The 25,471-nt window shown below is 42.1% G+C and overlaps 1 protein-coding gene across 1 annotated transcript in view; it reads right to left on the bottom strand.

Annotated features, from left to right (window-relative positions):
• Positions 1-25,471, bottom strand: part of LOC134405623 (tryptase gamma-like) — a 39,240-nt gene that overhangs the window by 5,703 nt on the left and 8,066 nt on the right. The window contains exons 5-6 of the mRNA XM_063136865.1: positions 23,829-23,998; positions 22,354-22,589 (exon numbers count right to left, since the gene is read on the bottom strand). Of these exons, the coding sequence (XP_062992935.1) occupies positions 22,354-22,589; positions 23,829-23,998 (406 nt within the window). The remainder of the gene's footprint in view (positions 1-22,353; positions 22,590-23,828; positions 23,999-25,471) is intronic.

Raw genomic sequence — 25,471 nt, 5'->3', positions numbered from 1 at the left:
CATCGGGGATAGGGTGGAGGAGCAGGGAAAGTATTTTAAATTTTTAAAAATACTTAACTTTTGCACACGAGTGTTCGTGCACTGCTGGTCCTTTAATCCCCTCCCAAAAAATGGTGGGCACGACGCCTCTCCTTCTGAGGTCATCGTGCATTGCGTGTAAACAGAGGAGGGATCTCGCATTCAACACAATGTGAGATCTTCCCTCCTCCGTCGCAGGATAACAGGTAGGTCTAGCTAAGGCCATACATTGAAGTAAATGATAGACAAAGAGGGGGTCAAGGAAACTGGGGAAAGGGAGGCAAGGAAGTGAGTTTCTAGGAACCCAAAAGGTTGTTGAAGTGGTCGTGCTTTTCTCAAGATTGGGAAGGTGCAGATAGGTAGGACAGCACCACAGTGCATTCTTTTCTTGTTGCACTGCCACTGAACGCTACCACTGCACTCATATGGAGGAGGGAGGCTCCCTGAATGGCCCCACAGGTTTAACCTTGTTACTTCCACATCGGGGACTTGGTGTTTCACTCAGTGGGAGCTTTGGTAGTGGGGTAAAGCTGCCGCTATGGGTGTACAAGGACAATGGACCCATCTAGGCAAACAAGGAAACAAAGTGGTTCAAGAAAACAATGGAAAGACAGAGGCCCTGGAAAATTGGATAGGTGCCAGAGTGGAGTAATGGGGATCACGGTGAGAAGGGACCGCGATGAACCTCTTTGGAGACACAGTTAAACGTGGGGCTGAGCTGTATCCATGAATGGAAGAGATGCCAAAGCAAAAATTAAGTATCTGAAATCAAGAGATTTCTAGGTTTCAGGACAAAGAGCTAAAAAGACTCAAGCCCGAATTCACCAAGCAGAATATAACACTTTGAAAGTGGTATATGGAATGTCTCATGGGCAACAACCATTGTCTGTGCACTTCAAAACTGTTACAAACCTGTAGTGAAGATCCTGCTTCAGTGCCTCCGTGTCTCGGCTTTGGGTAAGGCTTAGCAAACAGAACAATAGTTTGAAAAATGCAGGGAATTTCCTTGCCATGTAAATCTACCTGGCTTTATATGGCAAATACTATAAATGGGGATATAATTAACATATACAAAAGAAACGTTTCCATAGTTCCATGTTTCTATTGTTCCATATCAATGGTAGAAGCACATAGGCACGAGGGGTGCAGATGTAGTTTCTATACCTGATGACTTGCCTGATAGATGGGAACAATTAAGGAACGGGCAATATTTCTCACCAAGGTTCAACATTGGTCAATTCACTGGCTGGCAAGATAGCTGGGCAGTGACCTTAGAGGCATTTACACGTGTCTGTAAAGACTCAGTGGCTCTGAGGTTAAGCTCAGAAAAAGCTCAGGGAAGCTCCTGGCTTCTCAAGTTAAACTATAGCCATGGCTAGACCAGGCCTATATCCCGCGATCATCCCGGGATCATCCCTTTGCATCCGAATGACACACAGGGGATCCCAGGAGCAGGCAGTGGCGACCCCTCCATTTGCCTGGGATAATCCTTAGGTCTAGCTATAGCCCATGCTAAGTTTACATTGCAAACATTATACAGTGGGATATAATTTGTGATGGGCATACAAAGGAAAAGTGATCATGAGAGGTACCCAGGTGGTTTCTAAAGCTGTTGGATGGGATACTTCTCATCAAGGCTCTGTACTGGTCACTTTACTGACTGGCTAGATGACTGGGCATGTTTCTGTAGTTCTATATCAATGGAAGAAGCACATATGCAAATGCTTTGTCTCTTCTACAGCCACCCAGGGAACTATCCATGATTCCAGCAGGCTTTGATGCCTATGGTTCTGGCACAAAAGGGATTCTTGAGACAAGGTGTCAGGGTGATGTCAATGAAACACTAATACTCATGAGCAGGATCTCCACTACTCCTTTATATTGGGTTGTAATGGTATTGACAACTGTTTGGGCCCAGGACACATTCCATATACCATTTTCAGACTGTGGCCTCATCTACACCAAGCAGGATATTGCACTATGAAAGCAGTATGAAAGCAGTATATAAAAGGCTGGAGTCACACCAAGCAGGATATTAGCACTATGAAAGTGGTAGATGGTCTGTGTCAATGGGCCCCAACCGTTGCCAGTGCACTTCAATACCTCTATAAAGGAGTAGTGTGGCTCTGGGCTTTTATAGACCGCTTTCATACCACTTTCATAGTGCAATATGCTGTTAGTGTAGATCTGGCCTTGGACAGCATGTATGAATCCTCCTGTAAAACCTCACATTGACATATATCTGTTACTTACTTTTTAAAGCAGTGCGCTGCTGTCAACACCCACTGTTCAGCTATGAAGGAGCCCCCACAGGAATACCCCTTGACACAATAAACGAGGACTTGCCATGGCCACGACCCAGGAGAAGCTGGTTGGCCGCCAACAATTTTTGGAGAGATTTTTGGCTCGCCACAAACTAAGAAGATGTAAGAGGATGTGTCATTATGATTTGCAATTTGAACAAAATTAAAATGTTACAAGAGATGGAGCATGTCAGGGAAGAGAAGTTCTCAACTTGAACTAGCTTTCCAATAGATGTATGTAATTTTTTGGTCAAGACTGATAATACTTCCAGGTCATGGGGTTTTTCATACTGGCAAATTAAGGAACATTCATTGTCTTATTTTGAGGCCCAATTATAGGAATACTTAATCACAAGTAAAACTCACTTTGTTCAGTAAGACTGCCGCCCATGGAAGTGCATGTCATACACCAAAGAGAGGGTCAGGCTTCTTAAATTTATTTTTTTACTTTAGCACATGGAATAGGCAGGGAAAGTTATAATTAAATATTGAAGTCTTAAACCATAAATAGGTGTTTTATCTTATTAACATACAATCTCTATCACATATGTGCAGAGAATATAGGCAACTGAGAAATCTCTTTCTGTATTTTTATTTTCTCCCTCACTATATTCTGACTGTTCCAGAAGTCGCTCACCAGGAATCCTCTCCTAACTGTATCTGACTTTAATGGATTCCACTTCCCTCGAGATTTAATCCAGACTTAGAACCTTTGAAATGTATGGGAATTAAGGGCCTTGCTAGACCCAGCCGGATAAGCCAGCAGGGAGGCGGAGCGATGGCGCACTAACTTTAGCGCACGCTGCCCCGCCTCCTAGACGGCTGACACGCAGGAACTACGGAAGCCCTGCAGCGTCGGCCATTTTTGTTGTTGTTAAAGAGGCCACGTGCGGCCCGAAGACTCCGGAAAAGGTAAGGTTTTTTTTTACTTAAGCCCCCCCCATCCGCCCTCCCTCCCCGTCCCCGTCGTCGCCCTCCGCCATCCCCTGTGTCGCCCTCCACCCCCCTCGCCGTCGCGTGTGTCACCCTCCACCCCCTCGCCGTCATGTGTGTCGCCCTCCACCCCCCGTCGCCGTCATGTGTGTCGCCCTCCACTCCCCCTATCTCCCTTCCCCCGGGATCCCCCAGGCCCGACGGGCACAGCGCTCGTAGCGCAGTGCCCAGTCCGTGGCTTTTCCTGGCTACTCGCGAATAAGCGAGTAGCCGCAAAAAGCCACGGACCTTCCTAGCCGGGGCTGCGGAAAAGGTGTGCCATAAGCAACTTCGCTTATGGCATGCTAAGGGAGGCTTCAGTGCGCCTTGAGCCCGGATTCCCCTGTGCGTCATCTGGACGCACAGCAGGGAAACCGGGCCTCAAAGTGCGCTAAGGCCTCGTCTAGCAAGGCCCTAAGTTAGCCATGTCTCATTGATTTCAGTTGGTCTTCTCTTCGTATGCCTAAACCTTGATCCAACCCTCGGAATGCTCCTGTCCACCACATGCTTCTCTTCACCAACTTTCCAATTCATTATTGTGGTTGCTGAATTTAATTTCAGCATTTCTGCTTAAGCAGAATCCTCTGCACAATCAGCAACTCTGCTAGTTTGCATCTCCCTGGGCAGCTTCCCACTGCCTCCACTCACCTTGGATCAAAGTCAGTTGTAGTAGCCATACAGTGAGCAAGGAAAACACAATGGGCATGGTTGCCACTTCTTCTGTATCCTGGTCCGAGTGGCTCTGCTTCTGTCAGATACAGAACATGGCTGCTTTACTTCTATCTCAATGTCCTTTGGTATCTGTGCTACAACATTTCAGATCTAAGATGAAAGGGTAGGATTGGTGGACTCTAAAGACCGGTGCAATTAGGAAGTCCCAATTCCCTGAATCCTCCAGGTTCCAGCAGAATCCCAAATCCTGGCTCTCCCCAACATGCTGAGACCTCCCATCTCTCCCATTCTGAATACTGGTATTGTCAAAGTTCCTGGTAGCATTCATGTATTCTAAACAAGTACACATGAGTAAATCATCTCCATCATCATCATCTATGGCACTTGATGTTTATTGGTTACCTGCACTCTGTAGTGGTTTTGGAAATACAGTCTTTATTTGTTTATTTAATGATACAGGGCTTCACCCCTGCAGAATACACTGGCTTGACCAAACACCCAAAGGAGCCCATACTGGCATGACACTGACACACCAACCCACAATGGGTGACAAGCTACACACTATGCGTTGTTTTACAGATATCCTACAGTGCAGGGTTGATGCACCTGACAAATGATCAGGCTCATCGTGGATTCTCTCTCCCCCCCCCCCCGGCCTTCGTCTTTTGTCCTTCCACTTGCTCTGCCTGGCATTTAGAGGTCTTGGCAGCAGAATCCATCTTGTCTGCCATTAATTTCCCATCCCTGCTTAATTGCCATCAGAGCACTTTTTATTTTATCTGTGCCAGGAATTTTCTTTCACCTCTTCCTGTCAAAGTATTCAAGATTGTGGATGTCAGAGGAATCCATTCAGTGGGTAGAGTTTGCCAGGTTTCCATCACTTGCCCCCTTTGACTTTGGCTTGGTTCTCCATGAGCTGACAGGATGTTGCACAAATGGTGACCACAATTTACACAAATTGTGATCACTATTTGCATAGCTTGCATGAATCTTAATTTCAATCTGCATAAATTATGGTGGGAAAATATGCAAATCCAGCTCATTACAGCTGGAATTTGAGCAAATTGTGGTTTCAATTCACACAACGTTCAACTGCTGCGGAAAAAACCAACCGAATTGGAAGAAGTCCCCAAACTCTGAAAAAAACAAGGCCTTGTGGGCAGTGGGGATCCGTTGGGCCCCAATAGGGGCAGATGTCCAAAGGACGAATATCCCTTCTCTCTAGATTGCAACTTCCATCATTCTTCACAATTGACTATGCCGGCTAGGGCTGATTGGAGTTGGAGTCCAATAACCTCTGGAGGGTCACAATTTGCCGACTCTTGCATTAGACCATCCTCCCCTCCCTTGGAGGAGAGGCATTTTCATCTTAGTATTGCTATTTCTCCATGCTGTGGCTGCTTTTAAAAGAGAAAAATTATGTAGGGAGATCCATTCATTAGACCTTTTATGTAACATCTGGTTTCCCCCATTCAGAACTCTGCCCGTGCATCCCACATAGCCAAATGCCCCTTCCTGTCCCTTGCAATTCCTACCTGGTTCTTTCTTGGTCGATCAGAAGAGACCCTCTAGCCTTGGCCTGCTGTTTGTTTCTTGAAGGAAAGCACAGAGCCCTTTTTAAATACCCTGGTGCATTCTTTATATGGGACAGCACTATTTGTCAAATACTCCGAACAAATAAATTAGCTTCCTGGTTTGAACAAAGAGCCATCTTCTGATTTCTTTTTTTTAAAAAATTAACACACTTCAAAATGACATTTCTCTGAAGTGGGGATTTAATAAAATAAAATAAAATAAAATAAAATAAAATAAAATGTGAACCTCTGCCCGCAGTGCCTCTGCCCTGTGCATGATGAATGTCTTCCTCCTCTGAAGGGTAACATATAAAAGAAAATCTGGCAGTCTATGAAATATCTATATCTATATATACACTACCATTATACAGTTATAAATTATTATTATTATTATTATTATTATTATTATTATTATTATTATTATTATTTGTCTTTCTCACTAGAAACAGATGGGTCTTCATAGTTTGACTAGTCTTCCTTCCCCCCTCTTTTTTTCTTTTAGTAAAGATCAGTCTTCCTAAGTTTGACCGGTTCAACAGCAAAATGGCCTTCAAAGGAAGATGTGACTAATATTTTAAAGAGAGACTTGGGTGGATGGAATCAGATGTGGAGTTTGCACAGGAGGTGGTCTCCCTAGCCTGGGCATTTCTGGAAGGACACACTTGGACACATGCCCTGGATCATTTTGAAGTGTCTCAGTTATATCATTTGTGTCATCATAAGTCTGTTTCTTCCTTGTGAGCTCCAGTAGTCTTGCACTGACTGGGAAAACTTAACATCCAGTCCTTTAGCAGGCCACTAGGGGTTTATTATGAAATCAGCCATTTAAGCTGTAGGGAATACAACCCCCCCTTTCCTTCTCCTGGTTTGCTTATGTTTTTATTGTCTCTCCCTGTCTCTCTACTCCCCACTTTTCATTTCACATACCTATAACATCTAAAGTGAAATTTACAGCAAAGAGGTATATATGAGTAGCAATATATAGATAGATAGATAGATATAGATATAGATATAGATATAGATATAGATATAGATATAGATATATATGGGTAGTGGATAGGAAACCATCCAGATTATGGCAACAGCAAAAATCCCAATAATTTCTATATAATTTCTATAGTTCTCATTAGGGTAGACAAAGAGACTGGGGAAAGGCATTATTCTAATATATCTGTTGCTTTCCCCATCTAAATCCCATGTAAGAGATTTATTAATAGTAAAAATAACTAGTAACATGAAAATTAGTTTTCTGTTTTCTTTTTCTTCTTCTTTATTTTACTATAGGCTGGTCTCTGTTGTACACACCAGCTATAGGCTGCTCTCTGCTCATCAGGAGGTTGTTTGCAATACAACTTACTAAGAAAGGCATGCATATTGGGATGAATAGAAGAGTTTTTATGCTGTAGACTGGATGGTCTTCCCTTCTCATGGGCCAAGATGTAATTGGCCCTTGGCTACCAATTACATGGATGATTCTGTGCAAATGCAAAAACAATGGAAGGGAAGATGACTTCACTGTTACACTAGGCCTCAGTTTGCACTATGGTGGGTAAAGCATAATAAATCATAAGGACTGCATTTTCAAGATTTGAACTGGAACAAATTTTATGTTTTATTGGTACATTAGGTTAAATACAGGAAGAGTACATACGGAAGGTTTGTAATACAGAACAACAGAAATTCCATTCAGATAGTTTAAGAGCACCTTGACCCTCCAGCCCGGTAGCCTTCCTTATTAGGTGGGGCGGCCATATTTCTAGATGGCAATTTTTTTGGCACATAGCAGAAGTCAATTCTACACCACCACAATTCACTGGTGGAGAGGATGTGAGGTCTGGCCAGGGGATAGGAAAGTCACAGAGACCTTCCTCTTCATTTCTTCTTCATGCAGGGAGTGCGCTAACTTACAAAATGGGATACGTAAAAGTCAAGCTCACAGAACATTTAGTATGAACTCCTGGAATTAAATGACCAGGATATTCTTGGTTTCTATTAGGGGTGTGCACGGACCCCCCACTCCGCTTCACTTTAAGATCCGCCATTTTCGGATCGGCCCGCTCCGCCCCGCCCCCACTCCGCCTGTGCCCACTCCGCTCCGCTCGGAGCTCCGGATCCGGATCGGAGCTCCGGTCCCCCCCATAGGGGGGTTACCGGGCCCTGCTGCCATCGCCGCCCATGCGGCGACGGCGGCAGAGCCCGGTAAGGAGGAGGGGGGCCTTACCTGCCTCCGTCCGTGGTCCATCGCCGTCTTCAATTGAGCCCATGGTTCCACCAGGAAGTCTGGGCCGCAAGTGCGGCCCAGACTTCCTGCTGGAACCACGGGCTCAATTGGAGACGCTGACGGACCGCGGACGGAGGCAGGTAAGGGAGAGGAGGGCGGGGGGCGTTACCGGGCCCTGCTGCCGTCACCGCATGGGCGACAGCGACAGCGGCAGGGCCCGGTAAACCCCACTTACCTTTCCGGCGGAGCTCCGGATCGAGGCGAAGGATCCGCCTTCACCTCGATCCTCTTCGCCACGCTCCGCCGGCCCCCCAATCCTCTTCACCTCCGCCTTAAGGGCAGGCGAAGCCCCCCGCTCCGCTACTGCTTCTCCGGTCCGATTAGAAGCGGAGCACATCCCTAGTTTCTATCCCCCTTCTAACCAAGGGGGATAGATTGAACAAGGGAAATATACAAAGTAGTTTATAAAGAAACTACTATTAATAAAGAAATTAATAGCTAGTATGGAATTCATTTTCTCAAAAATTCAGTTTTTACCTTGTATCAGGAAAACACCAGTACAAAGAAACAAGAAACAGAAAACAAACAGGTTTAGGAACAGAATAAAAACACATTACAATGTGACCATAGTCAACATTTAGGAAGAGTGGAGCTGAGAAAAAACATGTCCTCAATATCCTGTTGACATCAATGCAATTGAGTCCTTAAATTTGTAGAATATTTACTGCCCTACAGACTTCTTTTTGTAAACTTATAAAAATGCTTGATAAACATGCAAGAATGCTTTCTGAATGGGAGATTCACAAAGTACCTTTTCATAGAGAAATAAAAAAATCCTATTGGATCAGGTTAGATATTTTATAGACCACTTTAAGTTATTTCTTTATTTTACCCTTTGGCAATAAACACCCATCCTGCTCTACTCATCATAATAACTACAGAAAAAAAATGAACTCTTATTTCTTATTGCAAATGAACAAATACTCTTTGTTGTTGCTGGATGGGTAGAGAACCCAACTAAAGCTGAAAAGCAGAGCAAAGGAAAGTCCATCAGGTGAAGTCTAATCCAAGCCAGAATTAGAGAGTCCTAATATTTAACTTTTCAGGGGTCATGTTACTTTTTGTTTTTGTTTTGGGAATGCATAAGTCGCTACCCTACCCCAACTAGTTGCACTCTGTTCCAGTGGCTGTCCACTAGGCCCCATCATTGAAGGCCTTGAAATGGACTCTCAAGACTTACCTGTTCCCCTTGGCCAATGGTTAAGCACATTTATTTGGTGATGTTGGGTATATGGTGCTAGCTGATTCTAATGGTTAATTCTTCCTACTTTGTTCTTATTATTGTTTCTATCATGGTTCATGTTTTTACTTTTGTACACTGCCTTTGGAGGCCATGCTTTAAAAGGGGGCCTATAATATAGGCAAGTTTCTGATCGCAGTATTCTTGTTCACAAGCAATGCAACAGTTACACCCTGGCAGACATACTTGGCATCAGGAAAAGAGGTCAGTTTGACATGCAAGCAACTCTTCTTCCTTCCTCTGAATATTTAAAGAGTCTGGGCTTTCCCACCATTGTTATCCATAGTAGTCCTTTGTGACTGCTCTAAAATTTCCTGAAGCAGGCAAATGCTTGGAACTCATAGTTCCATATTGACATTGGCTGCCATCACTGCGACGTAGTGGGCGCTAAAATGGACTCGAACAAATTCTATCAAATTTATCACAAGGGGCTCATCTACACCAAGCAGGATATTCCACTATGAAAGTGGAACGAAAGCAGTATATATAAAAGGCAGGAGCCACACTACTGCTCTATAGTAATGTACCCCCCGATCCGCTCTGGATCCTGATCCGCAACTTCCGGATTGGGTCTGCTCCACTCCCTGATGATCTGCCTATGGTCCGCTCTGCTCCACTGCAGGGCTCCGGATCTGGATCGGAGCTCTGTGTTCCCCCCTCATAGACTTGCATTGAAAATGTCAAACACCTATAACTTTTTTAGTTTTAAAGTTAGAAACATCAAAATGGGCACCATGAGAGTTTCTACATAGATCCTGATTCATGCCCATTTTGAAGCTAATCTGAGCATTCCCTGATTTTGGGGGAATATTTAAAAATTGCCCCCTATCTTCTGAAATGCTGTTATCTCCATCATTTTTGCAATTAGAAACTTGAAAATGGGCACCATCACAGCTTCCACCTAGATCCTTATCCATGCCCATTTTCAGGGAAATCTGAGTATGCCCTGATTTTTGAGGAATTTTTAAAATCCCCCTACCCCATTTACAGAAATGCAAATATCTCAGGGATTTTTCCAGATACAGTCCTGTAAGTGGGCACCATGACAGCTTCCATATAGATAATTATTCGTGCCCATTTTGAAGCATATCTGAGAACCCCCTGAATTTTGGGGAATGTTTAAAAATACCCCCCACACCATTTTCAGAAATGCATCTATCTCAGGGATTTTGTAAGCTGCAGACAGCTAACTGAGCTTCTAAATAGATCCTTATTCATGGCCACTTCAAAGGAAGTCTGAACATGCCCTGAATTGTGGGAAATATTTAAAGATAAACCTAAATAAGAATCTTCAACACTTCAAAAATGAACAGGGAACTTCAAGAAGTCTAAACAGGGTGAGCGCAGCAGCAATGCAGCTGCCTTTTCATCACCAGGAAGGACTAATGCCCTGAGTAAAAGCAAGACACACACAAACCGGCCCTGTGAGGTGGGCACAAAGGAAGAGAGGCAGCAGGTGGCTATGCCCCTGAAGCACTGGGAGCACTGCCTTTTCTCATTATTAATAATTATTAAAAATAATATTAATAGTAATAATAAATGCATTTCTTATTTGGGGGAATGGGAAAACTGTGTAGTGCTTTGCTCAAACTTTATTTGCTTTTTGCACTTAACAAGCAGTGCACAGCAAACACACCCACACAAGCACACACAGTCCAAACACACACACACACACACACACACACACACACACACACACAGAAAGAGAGAGAAAAAGAGAGGATAGAATTTTTTGTGTTATTTATTTTTATCTTTTTTTATATAGAAGAAATAAGGAAAATGAATACAAACACAATCACAGAACACAGGGTTTAAAAAGACAGGGGGAAGGGGTGGGGGTTAGGAAACAAACAAACACTCCAAAAATGAACAATTATACATTTATATAAATCAAACTAAGGCAAAACACAGAGCACAGGAAAGCTAAGCAAGAAGTCACAAACAAACAAACACACCCCAAGCTAAATCCTCCAAACAAACGCAGCTACAGCACAGAACTAACTACCCTCCTCCCTCCACGAACTCCAACCCACAAAGAGAGAGAAAGGAAAAAACTGTCTCTTGGTGGCTCTGCCTTAGTCACCACTCCAACATTGGGATTGGAGGATGCTTCTCATCAGGTGATCACTTATCATCATGACTGGGAGTTGAATCTGCCTCTCATCACTTCAAAAAAAAAGTTACCCCCTCCCGCTTTTACTCATTCTAAAAAAATCAATAGCAAGCAAACTGCATGACAAAAAATTCTGAAAATCAACACAAATGACCCTCAATCATTACTCTCTAAGCACAGTAAGTTTCAAGGATGTAGCTTGAAAAACAAAAAAGTTATACGTGCTTAGTTTGCGCAATGCAATCCTATAGGGAAAAAATTCCAAAATGGTGGGCGGAGCTTCACGACAAGTGGATCGCTACACAAATGGGTGACCCACTTCACAATGCTTTGCTAAGCCCCCAACTTGCTTCACTTCCACTGTTAACAGAGGCAAATCAGGCCACTGCGATGCCGCTTCTATGACCCGAAGCGAAGCGGAGCACAACCCTACTTTATAGCAGTATTGAAGTGCACTGACAACTGTTGGGGCCCGTGACACACACCATATACCACTTTCGTACCACTTTCATAGTGTTATATCCTGCTTGGTGTAGATGTGTTATGGCCCCCAACAATTTTCAGTGCACTTCAGTACCACTATAAAGCAGTAGTGTGGTTCCTGCCTTTTATATACCGCTTTCATAGTGGAATATCCTGCTTGGTGTCGATAAGCCCAAGGATTCCACCAGTGATGTTCTTCCTATCATCATCCTAACTGTTTCATCACCCCCATGATTCTGTTAAGCAGGAGAGGGCTTTTTTTATCAGAAGACTGCACATGACACAAAGTTTTGGGTGTTGGTATCTCTCCAACACAGGGTTGTGGAATCTAAGGGGTGAATTGCTTGTTTTTTACTAAACTAAATTAAACTGTTCCAAAACATTGTAAGCTTTCCTCATAGGAGAGTTGTGGGGTGAGAACAATTGATGTCTTCTCAGATGCCATATCTGTACATGAAAGTTGGGATTTTAGTTTTGTGAGGTGTAATCTTCCAAGTACAATCTGATTAAGGGGATGTGAAAGCATCTCTAACTGTCAACGGTTTTGAAACCACTGTGCCCGCCTTGCTGGGTCAGTTTGCTTTTTTGGTTGCACGACTGAAAATTGAGACAATCTTGGGCTCACTGACTGCTGCTATCATCATCACTGAATGCTGCTTCTGACTGCATCTCTGTGTGGTTACCTCACTGCACTGTGCAGTGACCTTGCCCAGTTGTCCAATATTACATTTGTGCTTTGCTTCCTTAGAGTCACATTAGTGACTGGTCTACTCGTCCCTAACTTGCATTTCTTCACTGCTAATTGTAATTGGAGTCTGAATGGGAACACCCTCAGGCTCTGCTAGCCCAGCTTTTACAACACAAAAGAACACGGAGGGGGAGATTTGCACTTCAATGAATAGTGTCTGATCTTCTCTTGAATACACAGACCTTCTCTCTTTGCTAAGGGAGACCACTTGAACTGTTCCTTTGAAAAATCTAATTTTAAAAAAATTAATTGCGACAAAACCAGTCAACAGATCATTCTGAAAATTCCCACAGATAACAACCATGAAGCAATCTGTAAGCTCAGAAAGTTTCATGTTCTAATCTCGAAAAATAAAAAAAATTAGAGCACTTTCGATTGCCGGGAAAATCACTTTTTAAAATTTTTACTGCAACCAAACTGCACCACGTATCAGTCTGAGAATTCCCACAGATGACAACCATGAAGCCACCTGTAAGCTCAAAAAAATTCGTGTTGTTCTCTTGAAAAATGAAAAAGTTATAGGCATTTATTTTTCACAATGAACCTGTATGGAGAAACTCGTCTGAATCCCAATTCGGTGGTCCGAATCTTGCCTCGGATCTGGGTCTGAGGCAGATAGGGGGAAGTCCAGATCAGTCTGAGGTGGATCAGGCCCAATTTGGAAGGTCTGAATCAGGCTCTGAAGTGGATCATGGGGTCTGTGCACAGCCCTAGTTGAAACCTGATATCAATATGAAGTATGAGATGAAACAAGGCGTGATGTTTATCAATACATCTTGTTTAACACTATCCAGATTGGTTCAGGATGAATTGATAAGTGGTATTGTAGCATACTCTCATTTGTGACTGAAGCTGGTATTTTATGCCAAAATGTTTCCCATTTTAAAATCAGTTTTTAATTAGTTTGTAAATTTATGAACTGGACATGTGAACAGATCTTTTAAATCTGGTCACTCTAGTATAGCTCCTGCATATTTACCTGTTGTGATGAAGACAGATTTTCACCAGGTTCTCCATATATACAAATGACACCTGCTGAAATTCCCCCTTTTATGCAACTTTTAAAGATACAGGAGCCCTGTCCTCCTTTTCATATGGTCACCCTATATAAAGCAGTGGTGTAGATCCTGCAGTACACGTCAATACTACTATAAAGCAATAGTGTGGCTCCTGCCTTTTATATACCACTTTCATACCTCTTTCATAATGGAATCCCCTGCTTGGTGTAGATGAGCCCACAGTCAACCCAGCATTTGATTGACACAGCCCTGCCCCTCCCCAATTTTTAAATGTTTAGAACACCCTTCTGACCTGAAAACTATTTGACTTTGTTTATATCCAACCCAGAAAGTCCCTGAAGGTCCCCCTTCCCACTTTCCTATGAGAACAAAGGTCTGGCAAAGGTGGAGTGGGGAGACTTAAGCCCAGGCCTATGTATGACCAACTGTTGTAGAGAAAAGGAATGTAGGTTTAGTGGTGTAGTGGTTCATTTTCAATGACAGGCACTCATTGGGATAGCCATGTCTCCACTAATTCATATAGATTTGTTGATCCATGTCAACAATGTTGGGAATACTGTGATCTTGTCTGGATGTTTCTTTGAGGGGGTAGTGTCACATCTGCTGAAGTGAAGCTCTCATACCAACGACACTCCTCTGTATCCAAAGAGGTTGGTGTAGGGTAACCACCACAACATCTTAAACTCCTAACATCCTCCAGTCACAACAATGGGGTGGGTGGATGTTGGATTGCTCCCAAGGTCAGAGATATTAAATTGACAGTTCACTATTTATCCCAAGTCCTCGGTGTTGAATTTATTAACCACTCCTTGCCACACCTGTTACAAGTCTCAAGGGATGCTGAGATTTGTAAATGATGATGACATTTTAATTAGACACACACTGAAATGCCAGTTTTGGTATCATGTAAAAATATTCCATGGATCAAAGCTTCCTGATCAAGTCCATGGTTGGATGAAAAACTTGCAGTGTTTTCTCACTTGATCATAGCAAAAGGGCCAAGAAGTGAACTCCCTCCTCATTTTCTCCAAGTGACAATTCCCAGTTTTTTGTGGGGTGAGCCATAGCACACAGGCCACTATCTAATCATTTAAAAACAATTGAAATAGGTGATGAAGAGGCACCTAATTTAATCAGAGAGAAATGGGGGTAAGGTTCCCTAAAATACAACCCAATTGCACATGATGATTATGGACGTAATTAAATTGAGTCTCACTAGCACACTAGGTAATGATATTCCATTCCTACAGGAGAGCTACTGCAAGAGACAATATGAGGAGTGTCATACTGAGGGACATACGGATTACATAAATTCTGTTCTGTCTGTGTTTTGCATCATCTGCTCATTGACCAAATTGGATTTTCCCCCTATTTCCCAAACATGTGCAAATTCGCATGTGCACAAATTCGCACTTGCGCAAATGTGCAAATGCCCCCAAATGTTCAAATTCCGCCCCTCCAAGTGCTTTTATCGGTAGGAGAAATGCACATTACCTGCTGGTGTTTTTTAATTTTATTTTATGTATTTTCTACAGCTTAATTTGCATAAAATTCCAGAAATTAAAAAAAGCTTGTCCACAAGTTTGCAGAATCTATGTGACTCAGGAAAATCTTGAGTCACAGGCAGAATCTGCATGTCAGATTCAAAGAAATCTGAAGTCATTTGATTCTGTTGTGGAGTTCTCTGACATCCCTAGCCAGAGTGTGGGTGGTGTGCAGTCCACTATCACCACCAGCCATTGTCTTATTGATCCAGGAGGTATAGTAAGGCACTAAAGAGTAGACAGCAGGTAGCTTGTTTTCGCCTTCCCAAATTGCAGTGCCAACCTGGATCCAACTTCCTTTCAGTTTGCAAACCAAGGGTCCTCCTGGCTGAACCTGTGGAGAGAGATGATGGGAGATAGCACATGCCTTTGACAAACACTTTGACATGAGATTTGGAATGCTGAGCCAGTAAAGGAGTGGGAATAAAGGTTAAAAGTGATCTTAGCCACATATTCACGGTGTAGCCTGAGGCAAGCCAACATTCTCTTAGCCTTCACCCCCACCACCATCTGTAATATTAGGGGTAACCATTCTGGCCTACCTTACAGGGTTGTAAGGATTGTTATAAAATGAATTCATGATTAATTGGCTTAGGTTTCCTTAAGGTTAGGCCCTGTAGCATCAATACTCTGATTTGAGCTAACAGCAGTAACATAGAAACTGTGATTAAAAGTAGCAGTAGCTCTTAATTGTAAGCTTTCCTGGTCTATTTCTTTTTATAAGAACATTCCACATATTTGTTTACTACACCTATAAGCATCTTTAAATGAGCATTTTATAGCACACTTGCTACTGGCCACTAACGGATATTCACAGGTCATTCTTACAACACCATCCTCCTCCTGTGTGTCTCATGCTCCATTTTTCAGTTTTAGCACTAAAAATAAAATCTCAGAAAACCTGACTCTTCTGGGATATATCAATATTTGTCGGTTTTTCCTGCTACGTGCAGGCAAAAGTTGTGCTATAAAATGCCCACTAGAGGGCGCTGTCCCATTCAACTGCATCGGTGGCTGCTCTCTTCCTCATGTAAGATCAGCATATATTTATTCTTTTTTGTTTAGAAATTACCTCATAACTAATATTATCTACTGTCCCATACATTAGGGCTCATAATCTTGATATTATTAATTATTATTATTATTATTATTATTATTATTATTATTATTATTATTATTATTAATAATAATAATAATAATATACCGCCCCATAGCCAAAGCTCTCAGGGAGGTATCAAAACATTCCTAAAAAGTTATAACATACAAATAACATATACAGCTTTCAGGCTAGATATGATTTTGAATTATACCTTTACTCAAGTTTTGCCAATCAAATTTAAATCTATAAATCTTCCTAGACATCTGCATATCAAGCTTTTTGATGTGTATACCTTACACAATATTTTTCGCTCATTAATTGATAATCAAAAACTTTAAGCATACTTTTGACCTGGAAGAATAGTCTCACCACTGTTCATTATTCAAATAACTTTTTGGCCCAAGTGATAGGGCTTTAATTCAATATTTCCTCTTTGGATACCATCCAGGTCAACTTGACCATTAATTTTTAGGCCAGTTACCCCGAATTCATTGTGAACGTGCTTGTGAACCCGTATCTTCCTTTTAATACAACTGCTATATTTTACTTACTTACAGTTTAAAATTCATAGTTGGTTATCATTGATGTTTGACATTTGCATTTCATTAATAAAATCCATTTTAAGTGAAGCAAGTTAGCAATTTTTTCCAATGGTCTTCCCAGCAAGCTCAGTAAACCAAGTTCAGCTATTTCCTAACATCCAGGGCAATAGCATATGTCTTTGGAAAAGATTCTGACATCTGATTTGGAATGGTAAGCAGGTGAGGGAGCTGGAATAAGATTTAAATCTTACCAGAGGGCTCATCTACACCAAGCAGGATATAGCACTATGAAAGTGGTATGAAACTGGTATATGGTATGTGTCATGGGCCCCAACAGTTGTCAGAACACTTCAATACCACTATAAAGCAGTAATGTAGCTCTTGTCTTTTATATACCCCTTTCTTACTACTTTCATAGTAGAATATCCTGTTTGGTGTAGATGAGCCATCAGACACACACTCACAGGGTGGCATTTGGCAAGCCAACATTCTCTCAGCCATAACCCATATTGCTAATATTGGGAATAACCACCTGCTGAAATGCCTCTTCTACTGAAATTCCTCTACCTAGGCAGGAGCCCTGTCCTCTTTAGCATCTGGCAACTCTAGAATTAAACTAGGCCCCAGTCTGTGTTCTGGGCTTTGTCCACCACAGGTATAAATAACAGGTTATGCAGAGTTTTACCTGGCAGAATCCTTCCTACCTCCTGGGACACCAGAAGGGTGACCATGTGAAAAGAAGGACAGGGCTCCTGTATCTTTAACAGTTGTATTGAAAAGGGAATTTCAGCAGGTGTCATTTATATACATGGAGAACCTGGTGAAATTCCCTCTTCATCACAACATTTAAAGCTACAGGAGCTATACTAGAGTGACCAGATTTAAAAGAGGGCAGGGCACCTGCAGCTTTAACTGTTGTGATAAAGAGGAAATTTCACCAGGTTCCCCATATATATACAAATGACACCTGCTGAAATTCCCTTTTCAATACAACTGTTAAAGATACAGGAGCCCTGTCCTTCTTTTCACATGGTCAGATCATATCATGCTGAATAGGATTTTTGCTGAGGGTTTAAGCTGGAGCACCATTGATTTTTGCTGAGGGTTTAAGCTGGAGACTGTTGTAGGTTGCTTAACCTATCAGTGGCATCTTCAGTTCCTGTAGGGTGAATGGATCCATAAGAGAGAGAAGTGGAAAATGGCCAAGGAGTGCAGAGTGTTACAAGGTAGCTTCTGTGAGCAGTACTGACTCCATTTTGAAACAACCCACAACCCCACCTACAGACTGAGAGCATTCACAAAAGGCCTGGCTCAAGTACCTATTCCTGATAGACTTCTTCAAATGCATTCCACAGAGACAAAGGTAGGGGTAAAACTAAGCAGAATATGAATGCTGAATGGCAAGAGTCATACTTGGTCATCCACATACTAATGAGCCCTGTTGCTGAACTCCAGGCTGCATCAAGTACAGCCATAATCCCAAATCACCCTCTTTTGTTCCCATAGCAAGTAGATCTTTAGATAAGATCATACAAAAACCCTCAGGTTTGGGGTGGGGGGAAGGAGGCTAGCTCTCTCTCTCTCTTGAACCAGAAACACAGAGCATACTACAGATTCCAGCTTGTGAGAGCAAGCTGCCATGGGTGAGTGCTTTGCCTCCCTGTATTCTTTTCCTCTTCACATAAGACCAGGAGTTGCAACGCTCCCCAGTTCTGGTCTACAGGAAAGGGCTGCAGCCCAAGGAAAAGTATATTGCCTTTAAAGATTCCCTCTACTCTTTCCCCTGCTGTCTCTGTGTGTATGCTCTTAAGTCTCAAAAAGTCTATTTTTTAGTCTTGAAACTGCTTCTAAGCCTCTACTTGCTCAGCTAATTTCCCCAAAACTAGCTTGTGCTTTTGTATCTGTTTCAACCTCAATAAATGTGTCATTGTGGCATTATCCCCTTCAGTGCTGTAAGTTTCTTGAGTAAGACTCGCCTTACTTAGCCACAGATGCTCTATTGCCAATGTCAAAAGATTCCTTATAAGCGGGTGTAAAACTCATTAGAACGTGTGCAAGTTTGTACACGGGTCTAATGAGAGCACATCACGTAACAAGAGGAAGGAGAGGTCAGGTGCATATCAAGAGGGCATTTATAATTTGATCAGCGATCACACTGTGCATGTGCACTGACCATACCAGGGCATTTTTACAAACTTTCCTCTCATATCCAGGAATCATATTATTCAATAGAAGCTGGATTTGCCCAGGTGTTAATTGACCAACCCTTATTTCAGTCACAGATCCCCATGCCTTCCTCCCCAAGAACAGCAGTGCACAGCACCAACAGGCAGCCTGTTATTCCAGACTCAGAGCTACCCATCTGTCACAAACCATGCCCTGATCAGTGCATGGAAGGTAGACCAGGCAAAATAGTGTTCCCCACTTCATTTTTCCCTTCCCTTCCTGTGATCTTTTCTGCTACCGCTCTCTCTTTCTGGCTGCCTCTGTCAAAGCAGCCTTAAAACTCCTTGGATCTCAATTATTTTCTTTTAGGTAATGTCGAGGGTGGTCACCCTAAATAAAGCAATAGGAAGGGAAACAGAAAGAAATGGGATGGAGTTATGTGTGAAGCTTTGTTAGAAGTGATCTTGAACTTCTTTTTATATTTGAAAACAAGAAAATCTTCAAAACAAAATGCCATTAATAAAACCATTAAAACAACAGCTCACGTGTGTGCACGCGCGCGCGCGCACACACACACACAGAGGTTATTGCATTGTCTTTACTCTCTTCGGAGGAATTTAAGGAATCATCCTATGCTATGCCACAGCCATTTCTCAGCTTCTTATCTCTGTATTTTTGTTATAAACAAATCCTAAAGCCACACTCTGGTAGTCATGCTTTGTGTAAGCAAAAGAGTTTGCTTTGACACACAAGCAGCTTCTCTGCCTTCCTCAGATAGTGAACTTTGGAATTTTCCATTTCTGCTCTGATATTTGTTAAAGCAGGCAGTTCCTTGGGCCTAGCAGGTGAGATTCAAACTGGCTGACATCACTGCCATATTATTATTATTATTATTATTATTATTATTATTATTATTATTATTATTATTATTATTATTATTATTATTCCACTCCATAGCCGAAGCTCTCTGGGCGGTTTACAAAAGGTAGTGGGTCTCCAAACACACTATAGCTTGTGTTCTGTTGGCCTTGTTGCAAGTCTTTAACCAATAACATTCTAGCAGCTGTCTAAACTGACAGGTGTGTCAGTTGCATTTAATTGTTTGAAAGTCAGAAATGATACTTTATAGATGGCATAAAAAGGGAAGACGTTGATTAGAAATGGTGGGGAATTCATGATTTTAAACAATTTGCACCCTGAAACTACTCTGACATTCAACTTCTCAAATGAGAAATTAAAGCAAGAGAAATTTAGCTATACATGGGGTGTACCAGAAATGGAGAATGTGTGGACCTCCAGATATTGGTGGACTGCAACTCTTATCTGCCCTAAACAGCATAGAGAATGGTTAGGGATGATGGGAATTGCAGTCCAACAACGTCTGGAATACCATTTCAATGGAACAGTTTTTATGGAATCAGAATGGATCACTGTAAAACCATTCAAGATGCAAAACAACTATATAAGAGGAAGCATTTGCTGCTAAAAAAGACGGTTTTAGCAATTATCTGATGTGGCAGGGCATGTTAAGTCACTATCCTTTCCCCCCTCCCCTTTTGTGACATGTCTCTAGGCAGGTACCATCTTGTTTTTATTAATCATAAGAATGATGCTTATGAAAACCTTTTCAGCATTATCAAAGGGCAAAAATGCTTTAAATAAACAAACTCTGCAATACAAAGAAATGAAATGTCATGTTTGTTACGAAAGGAGAAAAATGACATTTTATTTCTACAAGAAACACATTTAAGGAGAGGTAATGAAGAATATGGGAAAGAAGTTAAACTTGGGTGGGATGCATATTCCTTTTCAAAAGGAGGGGTGTGGCAATTATTATTATTATTATTATTATTATTATTATTATTATTATTATTATTATTAATGTATTTAGAGTGAAAAACATGAAAACAGATGATGAGGCACATAGTTAATGCTGGTTGGTTTCCCGGCTGGATAACAGACAACTTTGGCACATATTTATTTATTATTAATTAATTAATTAATTACATTTTTATACTGCCCAATAGCTGAAGCTCTCTGGGCGGTTCACAAAATTTAAAACCATTAGGAACATAATAACAACAAGCTAAAAACCCAAAATACATCAAAATACATTGATATCTAAACATCAAATGTGGTTCAAGTCTCCTTCCCCAACCCCAATACATATTGGACTCATATATGCCAAGTAAGATATTCCACAATGAAAGTGGTATGGAAGTGGTATATAAAAGGCAGGAGCCACACTACTGCTTTATTGCGGTATTGAAGTGCACTGACAACTGATGGGGCCCATGACACATACCATGTACCACTTTCATAGTGTTATATCCTGCTTGGTGTAGATGTGTCATGGGCCCCAGAGTTGTCAGTGCACTTCAGTACCACTATAAAGCAGTAGTGTAGCTCCTGCCTTTTATATACTGCTTTCATACCATTTTCATAGTGGAATATGAAAGCACTAGACGAAGCAGGGCTTCACTACACCAGGCTTTTTATCCCGCACTGTGCCAGGGCTTCTGGTTCTGGTCTCTTTGTGGGATAGATTTGCTCCTTACATGGGTGAACACATGTTTTGAATCAAAGACTTCCTCTTTCAGTAAATTATATGTGTTTCATTGTACAGCCACTAGATGGCACAGCTGATATATCGCATTAATATCCCTTTTTGCTTTATCTCTGAATTTTTTGAAAGCAGGATAAAAGGGGGAAAACACGGTAGATGTCCTGGAGGTCAACAATATTATGTAAAGGACCTGCAAAGTTTCATGAGTGGCCAATCATGAACATGCACTGGTGCACAAATGTTAATAGTCGGTGGTTAAATTGTGGTAGGAATGGGTTTGAGTGAGCAACAATCTTGACCAACCTAATGGGAATGTTACTACTCATTTTTTTCCTCCAAAATTATTTTTAAAGAGTTAAAAGAAAACCATTCAACTGATCTTGGAGATATGATCATAAAAATAGGGAGCACATTTGGGGTAGGGGGCACTGCAAGGAAAAAAAAATCAAATGCAACATGCATTAATATTTGTTCCATGACCTTTGTGCATCATGCTCTTGTATCATTTACCTGGAAATTACAGGAGGATAATGAATCTAGACAGTAGCTATTAAGCACTTTTTACTCACAAGCATGTCCCTATTTTCCTCTGTGAAATTTATATACAGCTTTATCTAACTGCCAAACAGAGATGGTGTGATAATAGAAATACATTTCTGACTACACTCTGAGGGACAGTGTACAAAAGTTTCCAAATCAATGAAATAGACAATGAAAGAAAACAACTGAGAAGCTGGTCCAATTGGCCATTTTGGTCACTCTTTAATCATTCAGGACATTCAATTTTTAAAATTGATTTTATATAATCATATATAAATAATAAAAGAGAGAAAATGGAGGAATAATCATAAAAAGAGTAAAAGCAGTGAAGAAGTTATAAATGTCATATAACACTTTATGTGACCCTTTTGCATGTATTGGTTTTGGGCTCTTTTAAACTTGAGCCAAGCCAGCAACCTGCATATTGGACACAGTTAGTTGGCAGACCGAAGGCGGAGAGATGGTTATCTCACTGGTGAGCTAATGCAGAGGTGAGCAAGAGGAGTGTCACAGTGAGGGTGTTGTGCAGTCCACCATTCTGCCCACCGCCATTGGCAACAATCGTCTCATCAATCCATTTGGCATAGTAAGTCACTGAAGCATAGACACCAGGATAGCTGGGTTTGGCACACCCTTGTCCCCAACTCTGAACCCCAAATTGGGTCCAACCTCTTTTGAGTTTGCAAACCAAGGGTCCTCCGGAGTCACCCTGTAGAGAAAAATGATAAGAGATAGCACATGTCTGCAGAAAACACTCTGACATCTGATTTGGGATGCTGAGAAGGTGAGGCGGCAGTAATAAGGTTTAAATATTATATTAGCCAGATGCAGATAAAGTGACCTTAGGCAAGCCAATTTACCCATCCCCATTGGGGCAGAACAGGGATAATCTCTTCAATATTCTGTTCGTGGTAAGTCATCAGACGAGGGGGAGGGGACATTGGCAGCTCCTTACCCGTATTTAAGTCAGGGCAGAGGCTACAGAGCCTTTGCTGGGAACAATGTCCCCATTTGCCCCAAAAGTTTCCTTGTCTGGGTTTTTCATGAACTCTCAGCTGTCTTGAAATGCCTGGACTATTCATGAAACTTTGTTTGCCTTGAATCTTATACCTTCATCTTGACTGCCCAGAATGTTGTGTTTTTTTGGCCAGGACTTATCCTGAGATTTTGACTTTTATCTGTCTTGAAATCGGTATGCTAGAGTTCCTGACTTGGAATCTGATATTGGTACTTGATCTTGATCTCTGACATTGTATGGATTTTAGCCTCAGAACTTTGTCTTGAATAAAGCAATGTGCCAATAGCATTTTGCTTATGCTATCTGTTTTATTGGGGCTGTAATGGTTAAGCACTACCACAAACTCTGGAAAACTGGATCTATGTAATGTGATGTACTGCAATAAAGACTTCTGTTTTAATCAGTGGTATGTGTCATAAGTACTTCTTCACACCATGCATATCTAAACTGTGGATGTAAACTTCAAAATGTAGTGATGGCCACCAATTTGGATGGCTTTAAAAGGATGTTGGGTAAATTCCTGGAGGAGAAGGCTATCAATGGCTGCTAGTCCTGATGGCTATATGCTACCTTCAGTATCGGAGGCAGTAAGCCTATATACACCAGTTGCTGGGGAACATGGGCAGGATGGTGCTGTTGCATCTGTGTCCCCCTTGTAGATTTCTGGTTCAACAGCTGGTTGTCCACTGTGTGAACAGAGTGCTGGACTAGATGGACTTGATGTGATCCAACATGGCTCTTCTTATGTTCTTATACAAGATATAAAATCCTCTCTGGAAAGCAACTCTGAAAGGTGCAGAAGCCTGGCCCTTATTTGCTTCTGGCCACTCTAGAATTTTGGTACACCAGAGCTTATTCAAACAGCTTCCAAAGTGTGTCTGTCAACCACAAGCTATAGCTGAATGAAGAACAGGTTATAGAGCATCCTACCTGACAGGCATCCTTCCCACCTTCTGGGTAACCAGCACAGATCATATCAGGCAAGATAGGGTCCTTGCCAAGTGAATTATTTTCGCCTTTGTTATAGAGTTCATTGCAAGTTTCTTGGCTTATGGGTGGCACCTTCAATTCCTGGAGGGTCATTGGTTCTGGCAAGTTCTCTATAGGAAGAAGAACTGGAATGTAGTCATGGAATGCAGAGTTGACTTCAAGTGCATACAGATTGGGATATCTACTTTTAGCAATGAATACACTGGAGGTTTGCTCACCACACTTTGAGCATTCATGTGCCCTTTCCCTCTATATCTCCTCCAAACCTGTATAATTTAGTTGAAGCTGAATTTACACTGCAGCTGATTGGCTAATCCTTACATCAATCACAAAACTGCAGTACCTTCCCTCCATAAAACCACTCTGGACAGTGCTGATTGGCAGCCCTTTTTGTCAGTCAAACAGCTATATTCTTATATTGGTGCCACAAAAAGGCTTCTCTCCTGAGTGAATAGTTTGTGTGGATTTTTATCTCTTCTCTGATTGTACATTACTTACAAGATGGGGGATACTTGGCTTAGCAATACTACAAACAAGAAGGATCTTGGAAGTGTTGTAGATCACAAGCTGAATATAGTGTGATGTAGTTGCAAAAAAAGAGCAAATGCCATTTTGGGCTGCGTTAATAGAAGTATAGCTTCCAAATCAGATGAGGTACTCGTTCCCCTCTATTCGGCACTGGTTAGGCCTCATCTTGAGTATTGTGTCCAGTTCTGGGCGCCACACTTCAAGAAGGATGCAGACAAGCTGGAGGGGTTTCACAGGAGGGCAACAAGGATGATCAGTGGTCTGGAAACAAAGCCCTGTGAGGAGAGACCTGGGGCCTTGCTAGACCTACCTTTAAATCCAGGCCTGTAGAGGGGCCAGCCTGCGCTAGAAGTAGCATGGGCTGTCACTCCTGTCTACATGTAACACACAATGGGGTAAAGGAAAGCCCCGTCATGTCGGCCATTTTTTTCATTTAAAGGGGCCATGTGCGCAGGAGCAGACCAAAGATAAGGTAGGCTTTTTTTAAAAAAAGGGTTCCCCGCTCCCCCTTGCCCCAATTCCCCCCCCCCCGTGAAGTCTGATGCCCCCCCCCCACCCGCGATGTCCAACAGTGAGCATGGCTAAGGGCACAGTGTGGTGCCAAAGACTGAATTTTTTTTGTTTTTTTTTACCAATTTGGACATTTTCCCATCAAGCATACAAAATTAAATTCTGGTCACTGAGGCCATCAGAGACCATGCTCCTGGTTGTACTACATGGACCAATGGTCCAATTGGAGTCCTCCAGGAGAAGAGCCTACAGCGTGGCTCCCTTTCTTTGGTACTCTAGAGGTCATGCAGTAGGGTGACCATATTTGGGATACCAAAAAAGAGGACACCTAGTGTGTGTGTGGGGAAGCAGCTTTCTGAGTCCTGCAGAAAGTACGTTATTCCCCCGCCACCTTAAAGAACCCGATTGGAGTGGAGGAGGGGAAAGGATTTCATTCTGCACCACCACCATCCACTCCAATTGGGGCCTTTTCTATAATGTCCACGAATGACCCACTTTCCTCTTTAAGACCTCAATTGGAGCTCGGGGTGGGGGAATGATGTGCC

This window comes from Elgaria multicarinata, chromosome 11 (assembly GCF_023053635.1).
Source record: "Elgaria multicarinata webbii isolate HBS135686 ecotype San Diego chromosome 11, rElgMul1.1.pri, whole genome shotgun sequence".
Taxonomy (NCBI): Eukaryota; Metazoa; Chordata; class Lepidosauria; order Squamata; family Anguidae; genus Elgaria; species Elgaria multicarinata.
The sequence above is the reverse complement of the archived record's forward strand: the minus strand, read 5'-3'. Positions and strand labels throughout refer to the sequence as shown.